The 14,895-nt window shown below is 47.6% G+C and overlaps 1 protein-coding gene across 2 annotated transcripts in view; it reads left to right on the top strand.

Moving 5' to 3' along the window:
- The first annotated feature begins 1,036 nt into the window (after positions 1-1,036).
- The window catches only part of Mybl2 (MYB proto-oncogene like 2), a 36,505-nt gene continuing 22,646 nt past the window's right edge, over positions 1,037-14,895 (top strand). The window contains exons 1-5 of one of the 2 annotated variants that reach the window (XM_038331685.1): positions 1,037-1,056; positions 5,415-5,508; positions 7,559-7,630; positions 8,895-8,987; positions 10,766-10,986. In XM_038331685.1, the coding sequence (XP_038187613.1) occupies positions 1,037-1,056; positions 5,415-5,508; positions 7,559-7,630; positions 8,895-8,987; positions 10,766-10,986 (500 nt within the window). The remainder of the gene's footprint in view (positions 1,057-5,414; positions 5,509-7,558; positions 7,631-8,894; positions 8,988-10,765; positions 10,987-14,895) is intronic. The other variant, XM_038331687.1, reaches the window with a different exon arrangement.

Below are 14,895 nucleotides of genomic sequence, written 5' to 3'. Positions count from 1 at the left end.
CCCAGTAAGGGGACACTCAGTGTTAAATTGCTAAATGACAACCTAAAATCAAAAGTCCTTGCCAATAGAGTTTATTTAAGTCAACAGACATTTACCTGAGTGTTCCCACCCCTCCTGGTAGGAAAGGCTGCTAGAATTCCAGGACGCTCACAGTTCAGTTGCATGCATCAGCAAGTGCATTGGGCAAGGGACCCCGGTGGTGGGAGGTGTGGGAATTACTAGTCCAGGTAATGGCCCAAGCAAAACCTGGGAGACTAAATCTCCCCTCTCTGGGGCTGGTGCGCTGATCTGGAAAACCTTTACAAACTTGAATATGGAGTAAAAGAATTAACCCCGAGCAAAGAAGTTTGGTGAGAGAAATGTTGGCATCCTTATCTTAGCTGGTTCTCTCTGAGACAGCTGAAAAAGCAGGAAGGCTTGGAAAGGGGGCAAACCCAGAAAAAAGGGACCGTGGGGGCTGTAGGGACAGTGGCTTGGACTGGAGCAGTGACAATTTGTGCGGGAAGTTTCTCCCATCTCACTCCCCTCATTCGGTTCTTTGCTCTGTATGCTGCTCGGTGTCTACCTAAGATCCGAACAAGGCCGGACCTCGCGTCTCACTGAGTCTCAACGTCTGTCAGTCTTGAGGTCCTCACAACCGCAGCTGTAGGATCGGCCCAGCTTGGCCCGCTGGCTCCCTCCTTAGTCTCAGCCCCTCCTATAAGCTCCTCCCAGGGCCCTGGCGCGCGGGCTCCGCCCCTCGACTGGTCCATCCTGCCCCTTCCGTACGCTCCGCCCCCGCGCTCGCGCGCCAGGTCCGGGCGGCGCCGACGCTCTTGGCGGGAGATAGGAAAGTGGTTCTGTGCACTCCTGAGGCAGTTGCAGTTTCTGAGAGCGCGCCACAAGACCTGCAGCCACGCAGACGCCCCAGAGCGCCGCCTGGGGCCGGGAGCGGCCGGAGCAGCCCGAGTCCTGACCCCGGCCCGGCTCCCGCTCCGGGCTCGGCCGGCGGGCGTGAGGGCGCGGCGCGGCCCGGGTCGGGGTGGGGGTGGGGGGGATGTCTCGGCGGACGCGCTGGTGAGTGTTGGGGTTCTCGCCCCTCCTCTTGGGTCTGCAAACCTGAGGTAGGGGTCCCCGCGGGAAATACATTCCGCGCGGCAGCCCGGTGCAAGGCGCCACCCTGTGCAGGGGAGTGCGCCACGCTGAGGGACCCCTCGCACGGGTTCCTGGGCCTTCTGGGCCCGGGAACAGGAAAGCGCGGGTTCCCCGCACCGAGACCGGGTCCCGGCCCTGGGTGAGGTCCGTCATCTCCCGCCTAATTGCAGGGTGGGGAAGGAAGACTGGTGCGCGCGGTGTCAGCTGGAGGCTCAGTACTGGACAGGGAGAATGTCTCTCTTGGTCGCCGCGAGTGGGAGGCAGAAGTCTGGGAGACACTTGTCGTCCCAGAGCGGCTCGAATTTGCTTGCGTTCCTTTCTAGTTTGCGTTCGGGAAAGCACAAAGCCCCTGGGCCCTCTGCCGGGTGTGAGGCCGGGGATTCATTGTCTGTCTCCTGGGGATTCGGCGGCGGGTTCGGTTTGGTTTCAGAAGCCCTCTTCCTGTCCCACGCTAGTTTGGGGCAGCTGGGGCTCAGTAGAGACTGACGAGGTGTGACGAGACTGTGCTGCCAGCGGCCGCCGGGCCCAAGGCAGGAGCCGCGTTTCCCTCTTTCTAGTTCCCCAGGGGGTAAGTGACTGGGTCAAGCCTGGACCTCTGTACACCTGTGTATCTGGGGTCCGACTCCGGGGCTTTCCAGCCTCTGTCACTCTCTAAGGGGTGAGATCATGGGGTCTGCAGGGTTCCCTCTGGGTCTCTCCAGTTCAGAACACCCACGTCCTCAGATGGCCGAACTGGGCTTAGGGTGAGGATACCGAACAGATCCTGAGCTTGCTTACTTTCACAGAGTTCCTCATGGTTGGAAAGTATTCCGTCCGTGAGCACTGCTTAGAGTGGGTTCCCCTGCCTCAGTTTCTAAGGCACTGCAATGCCCAGGAAGAGCGCGGACGGATTAACTCCGGGAGTCTCCCCCCCCCCCCCGGGCTCATTTGGAGGTACCCTCAGTATCCCCGCGTCGTCACCAGCCTCAGCCCTCTTTCTACCACATGTTATAGCTCCCTTGTACCCCAGTGCCCCACTTCCCTCTTGGCCTCTGACTCACCTTTCCCTGGAGCACAGCCCAGAACCTACGAGGGCAAGAGAAAGGGTATATGAACAAAAATGGGATTTTTTTTTTTTAAACCACACACTGGCCTATGCTTTTCAAGCTGTGATTACTAGGGAGGTGAGGGGGATAAAGGTGTCGAGCCTGACAGCATAACTCTAGTTGGCCTCAGTGTTCACATCTGTTAAATGGAGACCTTGGGAATGTGAGAAAGTATCGCGTGAATGCCATTACCTCCCATCTGTTTATTAGTGTCCCCCTTATACAGCATCAGAGCTTCTCTGCACAGATACCTTTAGTTCTAGGACATTGAGCTTCTCATAGAATCTGGGCCTTGTGCTGGGTACTGGGGAAGCAAGCTCAGTTATTAATACTTAGTAGATTTTGTCTCCTGCTTTACAGTGGTAGGTGGTGCATGCATTGGGTCAGAAATGACAGAACAAGTTTGTGTTCCAGATCCAGTGACATGTATTGTTAGGTTTGGAGACTTATTTTCATTTTTTCTGAATTTTAAAATCGTTTGGTAGGCAGCTTCTCTTAGCAAGTACTCATTCATTCACAAATCCACTCACTTCCTGGACAAATATTTCTTAAGGTCTTTCTGTGCCAAACCAGGTTGTGAAAGTAGAGCTGACCTTTGCGGGTGCTATCAAGACCAGAGGTTGGGACTGAGGTCAGGGCCTGGTTTTCCAAAGTGTTTGGGGTGTGTAGGAGTGACTGGGAAGCTCTGCTGCCTTTGAGGGGGGAAGAAAGGAAAGAGTGTGCAGATGCAAAGTGTGGCTTTGTCTTGTTTGCAAATCTCTCTGCTTTTCCCAGTTACAGATGACTGACCTAGCAGTATATTTGCTAGAGGTGACCCAATGCTGGTCTTGGGGAATTGGGGAAGGATTAATAACTTTCTGTGAATAACTGGCTATTTTCCTTCCTTTCTTAATTATACATATGTGTGGTTATGATCACTTAGGTGTGGGTCCCCACAGAGGCCAGTGCCCATGGATTCTCCGGGAGCTGGGAGATGGTGCTAAAGGGTGCTGGACACTGAGCTTGGGTCTTTATCAAGAGCAATATGTTCTCTTAACCGACGAGCCAGCTCTGCAGTCCCTAACTAGCATTCTTAGAGGTTCATAATGTGCTCTCCTTTTTCTTGTTTTCTTTTTTTTTTGGTTTTTCGAGACAGGGTTTCTCTGTAGCTTTGGAGCCTGTCCTGGCACTCATTCTGTAGACCAGGCTGGCCTCGAACTCACAGAGACCCCACCTGCCTCTGCCACCCAAGTGCTGGGATTAAAGGTGTGCGCCACCACCACCCAGCTGTGGTCTTCTTTTTCAGAGCATTAAGCTAGATAGTAGGATTTGGGTAACAGATAAATAAAAAATTCCACATTGACTGGCCCATCCTGGAGCAAACCTTTCATCTCAGCAGGGAGGCAAAGGCAGGCTAATCTCTGAATGTATAGGAATGACTTTCAGGATAGCCAGAGCTATACAGGGAAACCCTGTCTTGAAATACAAAACAATAACAAAAATGTCTATGTTAGTTTTTTAAAAAAGCCTTTAGACTTCAAATAATTGTATTCTGAGTTTTTTTTTTTTTTCTGTCCATTGATTGTACTTGTTTGCAGGCAAGAATGAATAAAGTTAGGTTGGGTGTGGCGGAATAAGCCTTTAATCCCACATTTTAAAAAAATGGAAAAAGTTATTTCAGACGTTTCCCCTAAGTAATTTGGACTTTTTAAAATTTTGCATTCTTGATGATTACATGTTATCTTGAAAATATCCAATGCCAGGGACTGGAGAGATGCCTCAGTAGTTAAGAGCACTTATTGCACTTGCAGAGGATCCAGGTTCAGTTCCCAGCACCCACCTGGTGACTCACAATCATCTGGACCTCCAGTTCTAGAGGATCAGGTACCCTCTTCTAGCTCTGCATGGACCAGGCATAGATAGATGTGGTGTAAGAGACACGTGCAGGCAAAATACTCATATACATAAAATAAATCTAAAGGAAATAACTAATACCAGTGTAAGTTTACTGTTGAAAAGAAAAAAGAGGGAATATAGTTTTGAATATCATTTTGCAGCAATCCACTATCTCAGTCTCCAGAGTGTTGGGGTTATAGACATATACAACCATACAACCATTGCCCAGCTAAATATCATAAATACCATAATCTTTTTTTTTTTTTTTTTGAGATAACATTTCTCTGTGAAACTTTGGCTGTCCTGGAGCTCTGTAGATCAGGCTGGCCTTAAACTCACAGAGATCCTCCTGCCTCTGCCTCCCAAGTTCTGGGATGAAAGGTATGCACCACCATCACCCTCTAAATACTACAATCTTTGTGAAGGGTTTTTGTTTTGTATTTGTGGTGAGGTGGAGGTTTAGAACCTAGGACTTTGTGGGTGCTGGACAATTTTATCCCAAAAATAAAGCAACAAAAGGAAAATAAATCAAGGCATGGTAGCGTAAATTTGCAATCCCAGAGATGAAGGTAGGATTATTTTGAGTTGGAGACCAGCATGGGCCATTTAACAAGACTGCGTCAGCAAATCACAAAGAACTGTAAACTGAGCAGAGAGCAGGGCAGATGGCTCAGCAGGTAAAGGTGCTGACGTTTATGCATAGGCATACAGATAAATAAATGTAATTGTGAAAGCCCATAAACCTGTTTGAGAAGAAAACAGAAGGCAAAGTCTGGGCATGGTGGGGTATTAATACCAGCAGGAAGGTCTGAGTTTGGGGTTAACCTGGTTTATGTAGCAAGTGCCAGGATAGAGAGAGTGTCTGAAAAAAAATAAGTAAACAACAACAAAAAAAACCAGAAGGCAAACTTTTGCCTATATTTTTTGGCTTTTTTTTTTTTTTTGCCTTATTTAACTTTATTTTATGTGCATTGGTGTGAAGGTGTCAGATCTCATGGAACTGCATTTTCAGACAGTTGTGAGCTGCCACGTGGGTGCTGGGAATTGAACCCGGGTCCTACTGGAAGAGCAGTCAGTGCTCTTAACCGCTGAGCCATCTCTCCAGCCCCTATTTTTTGGCTTTTGAGACAAAGTTTTGTTTTACCCAGACGAGGGTTGAACTCTTGATCTTTCTGCCACCTAAGTGCTGGGGCCACCACACACAACCTGTGTCTACTTCTGTAAAACCTCCCATAGTTGACCCGACCCTGGCCTTGCGCTACCATCCCCAGGTAAAGGTATGTAAACATGCTGTCCGTGACCTTTAGCTTGCTTCCGCAGTGAGGAGCTGGATGAGTTACACTACCAGGACGGGGACTCAGACCTCCTGGAGCAGAGGGACAACAAGTGCAAGGTCAAATGGACCCACGAGGAGGTGAGCGAGCGGCAGCTACTCCAGGGAACTGGGGAGGAGAGGGTTAAGGGTGGCTGGTGGTGTCCCCTAAAAGTTGATGGGCCATCTGCTTCTCTTCTTTGCTCCTCTGAGCATTCTCAGACTTTCCAATCTAAGGATGGGGGGGGGTGTAGTCTTAGACCTCAGCACCTCCTCTCTCAGGTGCTTCTTGCCCTTTATCTTAGTCTGCTCTCTGCTGTTATATCCTAATTCCAGAGAGTAGGTAGCTCATAAAGAAAGGTTTATACACCTCACCATTTACCATTTTCACTGGTGTGTGTGGGGGTACTCTATTCCCAGGCAGTGTAAAGCATCACACGGCAAGAAGGTTATGTAAGAGGCAAGTGCCAAACTGGCTTTTTTAACAGATTACTTAAGATACTAACCCATTGGTCCATGTATTGGTAACTAACCATTCTGACAGCAGAGATTATAGGATTTCCACACCTAATCATCCTGAGACTACCTCATCATACTGTAGAGTGGAGATTAAGTTTAAACATGAGTTTTGAGTTTTGGTGGGGACATTGGACCCTATGTACCCTTGGCTGCTAGGAAGTTAAATCTGCAGTCCTTGTTTAAAAAAAAAATGTTGGGCTGGAGAGATGGCTCAGCGGTTAAGAGCATTGCCGCTCTTCCAAAGGTCATGAGTTCAATTCCCGGCAACCACATGGTGGCTTACAACCATCTGTAATGAGGTCTGCTGCCCTCTTCTGGTCTACAGACAGAATATTGTATACATAATAAATAAAAAAAAGTTTATTTTTTAAAAATTTAAAACAAAATAATTTTATTATTTTATATGTATGGGTATTTTGTTTGCGTGTGTGTAGGTGCTCCACTGTGTACCTGGTACCGGCCAGAAGAAGGTGCCAGGTCTACTGGAACTGGAGTTATAGATGGTTGTGAACTGCAATGTGGGTGCTGAGAATTGAACCCAGGTCCTCTGGAAATGAACAGCCAGTGCTCTTAACCACTGAACCATCTCTCTAGCTGCTTTTAATTAATTTTATGTATTGTTATTTTTGTGTGTGAGAGGGTTGGCATATGCTATGAGTTTTCTTTTCCTTTGTTCTACTGCGTGTGCGTGCGTGCGTGTGTGTGTGTGTGTGTGTGTGTGTGTGTGTGGTGTGTGTGTCTGTGTGTGTGTATTGGGATAACTTTCGGGGGCCAAATAGGTTCTCTCCTATTTGGGTCCTAGGGATTGAAGTAATGTGGTCAGACTTAGCAAGTGCCTTTATCCACTGAGCGGTCTCCCTTGCACTTGTTTTGGTTTTGAGACAGGGTTTTTAATGTGTGCTGGGCAGGCCTCCCGATTTGTCATACAGCTGAGGCTGATGTTGAATTTTCACTTTTCCTGAAGTAGGTGCACAGTAGGCAAGCACTGTAGCAATTCAGCTGCATTGCCAGCCCTAAGTGGGAAAGGACATTGTTGTTTGTGGGATTTTGTTGTTTTTGATTTGAGGTAGGTCTCTTGTATTCCAGGATGCTCTGGAATGCTTGCTAGTCTATACTTTAGGATGGCCTTGAACTCCTGATCCTATTGTCTCTATTTTCAAGTGCAGAGGTTAAAATAGACTCTGTTTTCTGAAAATTTCCCACTTTGAGGCAGCCCACCGATACTTTGTAACAAGCACATTGGACCTTGATCATCTGCTGCCCAAGTGCCTAAGAGAATTAGTTCTCCTGGCTTGTCTCTGTTAGCCTCTCTGGTCTAATCCCTCTTCCCTCCCCCTCCTGCCTAGCTATCTTTTTTGGCTATCTTGTTTTGTTTTTAAAAGCTGCCTGCCTGAAGAGTCAATCACCCTAACTCCCAGTGTACCCTTTTGCAGAGTGGCTATACTTGTGCTTGCCTGAGGCTTTGTTTGCCCCTTTCTCCTTGTCAGGCAGATTTGTTGCTCTCTGCTACTGGGACTAATACTTAGCATTTAGTAGGCACTCACTTCCTCAGTGAATACATGGATATGGCTGTATCATGGCATCTATAAAACTTTCCACACACATGAACTAAATTCTGTGTCTTCATTGGCAGGATGAGCAACTGAGGGCCCTGGTGAGGCAGTTTGGACAGCAAGACTGGAAATTCCTGGCCAGCCACTTCCCTGTGAGTACTGGCCCTCCCCTCAGGGCAAGGGCTCTGGGTGGCCTGCTTCAAGAGGTACTTAGAAAGCAGTTGTGAAAGCCTGGGAGGCTTGGCTGAGGTGGTGCACACCTTTAATCCCAGCATGCAGGTGGGGGCGGGGCACAGGGCAGAGTCAGACAGATCTCTTGAGTTCGAGGTCAGCAAGTTCCAGGACAGCCAAGGCTACACAGAGAAACAAATAAACCAAAACCAAAACAAAACAAAAAATCCAGAAGGTACCCAGTGAGAAGATTCCACGCAGCTCTTTACCACGTCCTAGGTTCTAGGCCCAAAGGCATGTTGCAAGTCAGGAGCAACTGGGTACTTAGCTCTGGGCCATGAACTTGAAATTGAGGGGAGGCATCCTTTGAGCAGACTTCAAGCTGAGGCTCCCACGCAGGTGACATTCAAAGCCCTCTGGGGAAGAGCGCTTCCTCTATATGCCCTCTGCAGGACTGCAGGCATCTAGATAGGATCATGCACAAGGCTGTCACTTGACTGCTGGCCTTCCATAGGCATCTCAGGCTAGATCATCATACTTCTCTGTGCCCTCCTTGTCTTTTACTTCCTTGTAGTCTGAACTCTTTAAAAATGTGGGACTAGAGAAATGGCTCATTGGTTAAGAGCACAGACAACTCTTCCAGAGGACCCTGGTTCGATTCCCAGCACCCACATGGCAGCTCACAACTGTCTGTAACTCAGTTCCAGGGGATCCAACACCTTCACACAGACATGCATATAGGCAAAACATCAATACACATATAATAAAAATAAATCATTAAAAATAATAAACCAGATAGTGATGGTGCATGCCTTTAATCCCAGCACTCTAGAGGCAGAGGCAGGCGGATCTCTGTGAATTTGAAACCAGCCTGGTCTACAGAGCAAATTCTAGGACTGGCTCCATAGCTGCTGAGAAACCCTGTCCTGAAAAACTTAAATAAGTAAGTAAGTGAGAAGACAGTAGGAGCCAATAAGTCCCACAAAGCATTTATAGACTTTGAGGTACTGCATCCCACACACATCCTGGGTTCAGAGATTGGGAACTTACTTTCCACAGGGCCTGAGTTTATCCTTTGAATCAAAATTAATGCACTGCTGTTCTGGTAGGTCAGCCTCTGGTGTGTGGTGGGTGCATGGCTCAAGACATAGCTATCTGATGTGTGCTTGCATCCTAGCCCCTGAGCTCAGGGCTCAACCAGAGTTCAATCTTATGGTCCCACAATTATTTCTCTTCCTGTCCCAGAACCGCACAGACCAGCAATGCCAGTATCGTTGGCTGAGGGTTTTGAATCCAGACCTTGTTAAGGGACCATGGACCAAAGAGGAAGATCAGAAGGTAAGTGCTGGCAAAGGGCTGCATACACAGTGGGCTTTCACCATTGCCAGGCACCAAGACGTCTAAACATCCCTGTACCACTCCGCTTTAGTTCTAAGTGTCTTCGGGGGCGTGTGTATGTGTGTGTGTGTGTGTGTGTGTGTGTTAAACATCCCTGTACCACTCCGCTTTAGTCCTAAGTGTCTTCAGGGATTTGTTTGTGTGTGCGCACATGTGTGCGCCCGTGTGTGTGTGTGTGTGTGTGTGTGTGTGTTGATGCAGGCCAGCTTTGTAGCCCTGGCTGGTCTCATATTTGCTGTGTATCCTAAGCAGGCCTTGAACTCACAACCTCCTGAGTGTTGGGCTTATACTGGCCACTTTACCCCATGAATGACCTGGCTTTTAACCTTAGCTGTTACAAAGAACATGGAAAGGTTAAGTGTGGTGCACAGAGGGGCTTGCTCAGCCAGTGGCAGCTGCCACTGATGCTATGATAATATGTCAGATGCTATGATAATGGTTATATCACAGTCACAAAACTTGGAGACCTTGTTTTATGGTGCTTTATGTGAAACCTATTGCTTGTTGTGCAAGCTCTCTACCACTGAGCTTATCTCCCCTCCTAACCCCTTCTAGGGTTTGTTTTGTTGTTTTTTTTTTTTTTTTCTGTTTTTGAGACAGGGTCTCGGATAGCCTGGGCTGGTCTTAAACTTGCTATGTAACCAAGGCTGGCCTTGAACTCCTGATGCTCTTGTCTCTGTCTCCCATGAGCTGGGATTACAGGTGTTTGCCACATTTGGCTTTTTTTTTTTAAGATTTATTTATTATGTTTATAATGTTCTGCCTGCATGTGTCCCTGAAGGCCAGAAGTTGGCAACAGATCTTATTAGAGATGGTTGTGAGCCACCATGTGGTTGCTGGGAATTGAACTCAGGACCGCTGTTAGAACTATCAGTGCTCTTAACTGTTGAGACATCTCTCCAGCCCCCACATTTGGTTTTTCAATGCTTTATTTCTGTAGTGCCTGTAGCCCCATGAGGTGGGTGATTTCCATGTTAAAGTGGAGTAAACCAAGCACAGAAAGGATTTGTCGTTCTCCAGACTATGCTCACCCTGGGCTGCTCTCCTGCAGTTCTGGTACATCTCCCTGGTGTTGGCCCACAAGCTGCCTTTGCACCTAAGTCACAGCAAACTGGGTATGGTGGCACACGCCTGTAACCCCAGCCCTGGGAAGGTGGAAACTGAAGGATCAGCGTTTAAAGCCAGCCTGGTCTACATAGTGAAACCTTGTAATTTTTAATGACACAGATGAAATAGAATATTTCCATGCAAAAGTTGCTTTTTCTATAAGTATCTACTCTTCCCTGGTTGTGGGAACCAGACAGTAGTGGTGTAGGCCTCTAATTCCAGCATTCAGGAGACAGAGGTATGCTGAGTTTGAGGTCACCCTTGTCTACAGAGCAAGATCCAGGTCAGCCAGGGCCACACAGAAACCCTGTCTTGAGGGAAAAAGGAAACTGGGTGACTGTGGCTGTTAGGGTTTGTATTCTGAGCAAAAGAGCCTTTCAGAGAGGTGACTGAAGACCAAAGTCTAGCTCTCCATGCCATGACTTGGGGCTCTACCCTCCTGATGTCCATAGAAGTGCCAAGAGGACGTGAAATAACTCTACAGTGTGATTGGGGCTGACCTCTCAGGCTTGTAGCTCTCGAAAGCCCTGCGAAGTGAGACCCACCTGGATCTGGCGATGCTTGAGTGGAGGTGATTGAGGGGCAGGTCCTTCACTGATGTTTTCTTCAAGGTCATTGAGCTGGTCAAGAAGTATGGCACAAAACAGTGGACGCTGATTGCCAAGCACCTGAAGGGCCGGCTGGGGAAGCAGTGCCGCGAGCGCTGGCACAATCACCTCAACCCCGAGGTGAAGAAGTCCTGCTGGACCGAGGAGGAAGATCGCATAATCTGCGAGGCCCATAAAGTGCTGGGCAACCGCTGGGCTGAGATCGCCAAGATGCTGCCAGGGAGGTGAGCTGTCTTCCATTCCAGGAGGTGGGGCCCATCCTGGATAGAGTGACCCAGAGTACTGTTAGCCATCCCGTGTTCTTCAGTATTCAACCTGCCTTGTCTCCAGAGACATGCATCAGCAGGGCATGGCTAGAAAGGCAGTACGTCAGGTTATATCCTGTTACAAGGAGTATGGTGGAAATACCGGTTTCCGTCTCCATTTCCCACTTTCTGCTGAACCAAACTCATTTGTTTGTATTTAGAGACAGGGACATGCCGACTTCACCTTGTGGCCTTGGCCTTCTCCTGAGTGCTGAATGTGGGTATACACCACCCTGCCTATCTAGTCTCCATATTAATGAATGATACGTCGTTGTTCTTAAGACTATTACACCTCTGGGTTCTTTTTTATGTTTGCTTTTTTTATGTGTGTGTTTTGCCTGCTTGTGTATCTACCATGTCTAGCTGGTGCCTGAGGAGGCCAGAAGAGGGCGTTGGATGTCCTAGGACTAGAGTTGCAGTTGTGAGCTACCTGGTGGGTGCTGGGAATCAAATCTGGATCCTCTCTCTGGAAGAGTGAGTGATTTATGCTGTTAGCTGCTGGACCATCTGTTTCCTCAGCCCCTGTGATGTTGTTCATCTTGGTTTTCAGCCATAGACTTAGCTTCCTGGGACTCTGACCCTCTTTACCTCCCCGATGCCCCATTCTATCCAGCTGTTCTGGTTCTGTCGCTGTGATAAAACACTGACCTAAAGCAGGTTGGGGAGGGAAGGGTTTATTTGGCTTACACTTCAGGTCACAGTTGAGGGAAGTAGAGTAAGAACTTGAAGCCAGAACCAGGGAGGAACATTGCTTACTGGCTTGCTTTCGCTCACTTGCAGGCTTATACTTAGCAGACTTTGGTGTGTCCCCCTCACCCCCCCCCACCTTTTGAGACAAGGTCCTTATATAGCCCTAGCTATCCTGGAACTCTCTGTAGACCAGACTGGCCTTGATCTCACAGAGATCCTCCTTCCTCTGCCTCCTAGGTGCTGGGATCAAAGGTATGCACCACCATCGCCCTGCTGACAAGTAGTTAAAACTAGGTGTAGACAGCCTGATGTGATGGCGCAGCCTTTAATCCTAACAGTTATGAGGCAGAGGCAGGTGGCTCTCTGAGTTCGAGGCCAGCCTGGTTTAAAACGAGACAGCCAGGTCTACAAAGAGAGACCCTGTCTCAGGTGGGGAAGAAAGGTAACTAGGATACCTGTTATATCCCATGACCCCAATTTTTAGTTAGGATAACAAAGCTTATACCACTGCCTTGAATATAGAATTCAAGCACTAGTACTGTGTATGAATGTATTTCCTTCTTCTCTGGCTATTCTTTCTATGTGGCCCTTCTTCCACAGGTGTTTTTGTTTTTTTTAATCTCAAAGACAATTTTATTGTTAGAGTTTAAGACAAATATGGTACAGGCAGGTGGAAGTCTCATCAGCCACCAGGAGATGGAGAGTGTTTACAGAGGTTTCTGTCCCACCCGGTCCTGCAGTCATTCAGTCCCAAAGAAAAACACAGAGGTCTACATTATAAACTGGTCAGCCTAGTAGCTTGGCCTTCTTATTAACTTTTATAACTTATATTAGTCCATAATTCTTATCTGTGTTAGCCATGTGGCTTGGTACCTTTATTGGTGAGACAGTCACATCTTGCTTTGCTCTGTGTCTGGGTGACAACTGCAGGCTGAGTCTTTTTTTCTTCCCAGAATTCTCCTGTTCTTGTTGCTCTGCCTCTACTTCCTGCCTGGTCACCCTGCCTATATTTTCTGCATGGCTACTAGCCAATCAGCATTTATTTAAAATACAAGTGATGGTACTGACCATTGTTCCACAGCAAGAGAGAAAGTCATGCCTCATTTTTTTTTCCTCCCCTGAGACAGGATTTCTCTGTTGTTAGATTAAATGTCTTTTGTCCCTCATACTGTTAGACACCTTCTGTTTTGTTTACATCCTTTTTTTAGTGGAACACATCCTTCATTAGCATCCAAAGCTCAGTCCTCAATTTTATCCCGTATATAATAGATGATTTGAATATATGTAGCGTTTGAAAGTCATTTTTGTTCAGAGTACTGGGAGCATCCCGTGATCTTTTCATCTTTCTCTGTTTTCTCTTTGATTTCACTTTCTCAGAAGTTTCTTGGCTTTTACCCTCTAATCCTTTGGAAATCATTTTAATGAAGAAGTTTTGTTTTCTGGCCAGGAGGTGGTGGTGCACACCTTTCATCTCAGCAATTGAGAGGCAGAGGCAGGCAGATCGCTGTGAGTTTGAGGCCAGCCTCAACAGGCATGGTCTACAGAGCGAGTTCCAGGACAGACTGTTACACAGAGAAACCCTATTTGGGAAAAAAAAGAAGGAAAAAAAAAAAGAACAAAAAAGTTTTGTTTCCTAAATTCTAACCCCTTTTCTGGCCCAGATCCTTAATGTATGTTTGCAGCCACTTATTTCACTGTCGATACTGTGTTAAAGATCAAAAGATTAAAAAAAAAAAAACAAAATTCCTTCCCTGCACTGTGTGCTTGCCTATGAAGTAGCAATGAAAATAATTTCATGGTTGAGGATTACTACAGCATGAACTCTGCTAAAGGCTTGGAGCATTAGGGCGGTTGAGAACCATGGCCTAGTGTTTTTCTTTGTTTTGCCCATCCATATTGATTAATACAGGAGGTTTGCTTTGAAGGATTGCAGATCTGTGGTTGGCTCTTCACTGTTAGGAAGCAGTTGGCAACCATTGTTGTAAAGCCCACTGCACACTGCTGCTGCTTCCCTGCTGGGTTTGTTGTTCACTGGCCCTTTGGGATGCTCCAAGAATTAATGCTTTTCTCTGGACTTATTTATTCCTCGAAGTAGCTTATTCCTTTAAGGAGCTGTTGCCTGGGATGCCATGGCATTGGGAATCTCACCTCCAGGGTGCAGATTTCCATGAAGCCCCAGTTTCTGTCCTGTTTTTGTTCATTGTGGCCACGGTTGCTGGGTTATGTCTGCAGTCAAATGCTCTTGCACTGAGCTATACCCAACACACAAACTGGGTTATTTTTAAAGAGGAAACATCTCTTCCTGCCTGGAGGTCAGTGTCAGGAGCTGGAGGTCGGACAGCTGCTCTGCTTAACCTGTGTCTGTCTGTGCTCCTCATTCAATCTGGTTGCTACAATCTTGGGGCTCCTGGAGTTCTGGGAAGCCCTGGGAGAGCCTTGAGGGTGAACCGATTCTAGTCAGTCTTCCTGTAAGGTCAGTTTGGTTTGGACTCTTAAACTCCTGGGCTGTCACTCATCTGACCTCTTTCCACTTTCCAATAACTTCTAAAATCTGATTTGCTGCCACTTCCCTCCCTGTTTTCTTATCCCTACTTTGCTTTTGTTTTCTGTGTTTTGAGTCTTTCCTTTGTCATGGAGGTGTGATCCTGGAAGGAAGAATAAAGAGGAGGCCAGGTGATAAAGTTGTCTTTTGAGTCTGAACTGCCTGTTAATATAACTTCAGCCCCTTGTGTTACTTTTGAGGGCCTGCCTTATTGCTTGGTTGGGCAAGAAACATTGGCCTTGAACATGCAAGTAGCCTCACCTCCATCTGCAATCACCTTGACCCTGAGCCACTCAGACAGCCTTGCCTGCATTGCTGCCCTGCCCTGTTGTGAGGCCTACCCACGTGCTATCAGTTCTCACTGCTCTTTCTTCAGAGAAGCTTTCTGGGTCAGTCCAACTTGCACTCAGTCCTTCATTTGCTTATTCCATGGAGATATGTGGATATTTGCTAGGCCATTGGAGGGCTACACACAGTGAGCTGAACAGTGCTCACAGCGCATTTGGCCGAACCTTCACTTAGAGATGGGGGATATGCTGCAGCAGGGTGGGGGAAGCCTCCGAGAGCCATATATCAGGGGTCCCTGGATTTCCCCA

Source organism: Arvicola amphibius, chromosome 5 (genome assembly GCF_903992535.2).
Source record: "Arvicola amphibius chromosome 5, mArvAmp1.2, whole genome shotgun sequence".
In the NCBI taxonomy this organism is placed as follows: domain Eukaryota; kingdom Metazoa; phylum Chordata; class Mammalia; order Rodentia; family Cricetidae; genus Arvicola; species Arvicola amphibius.
Note: the sequence above shows the minus strand (reverse complement) of the source record. Positions and strands in the feature narration are given on the sequence as shown.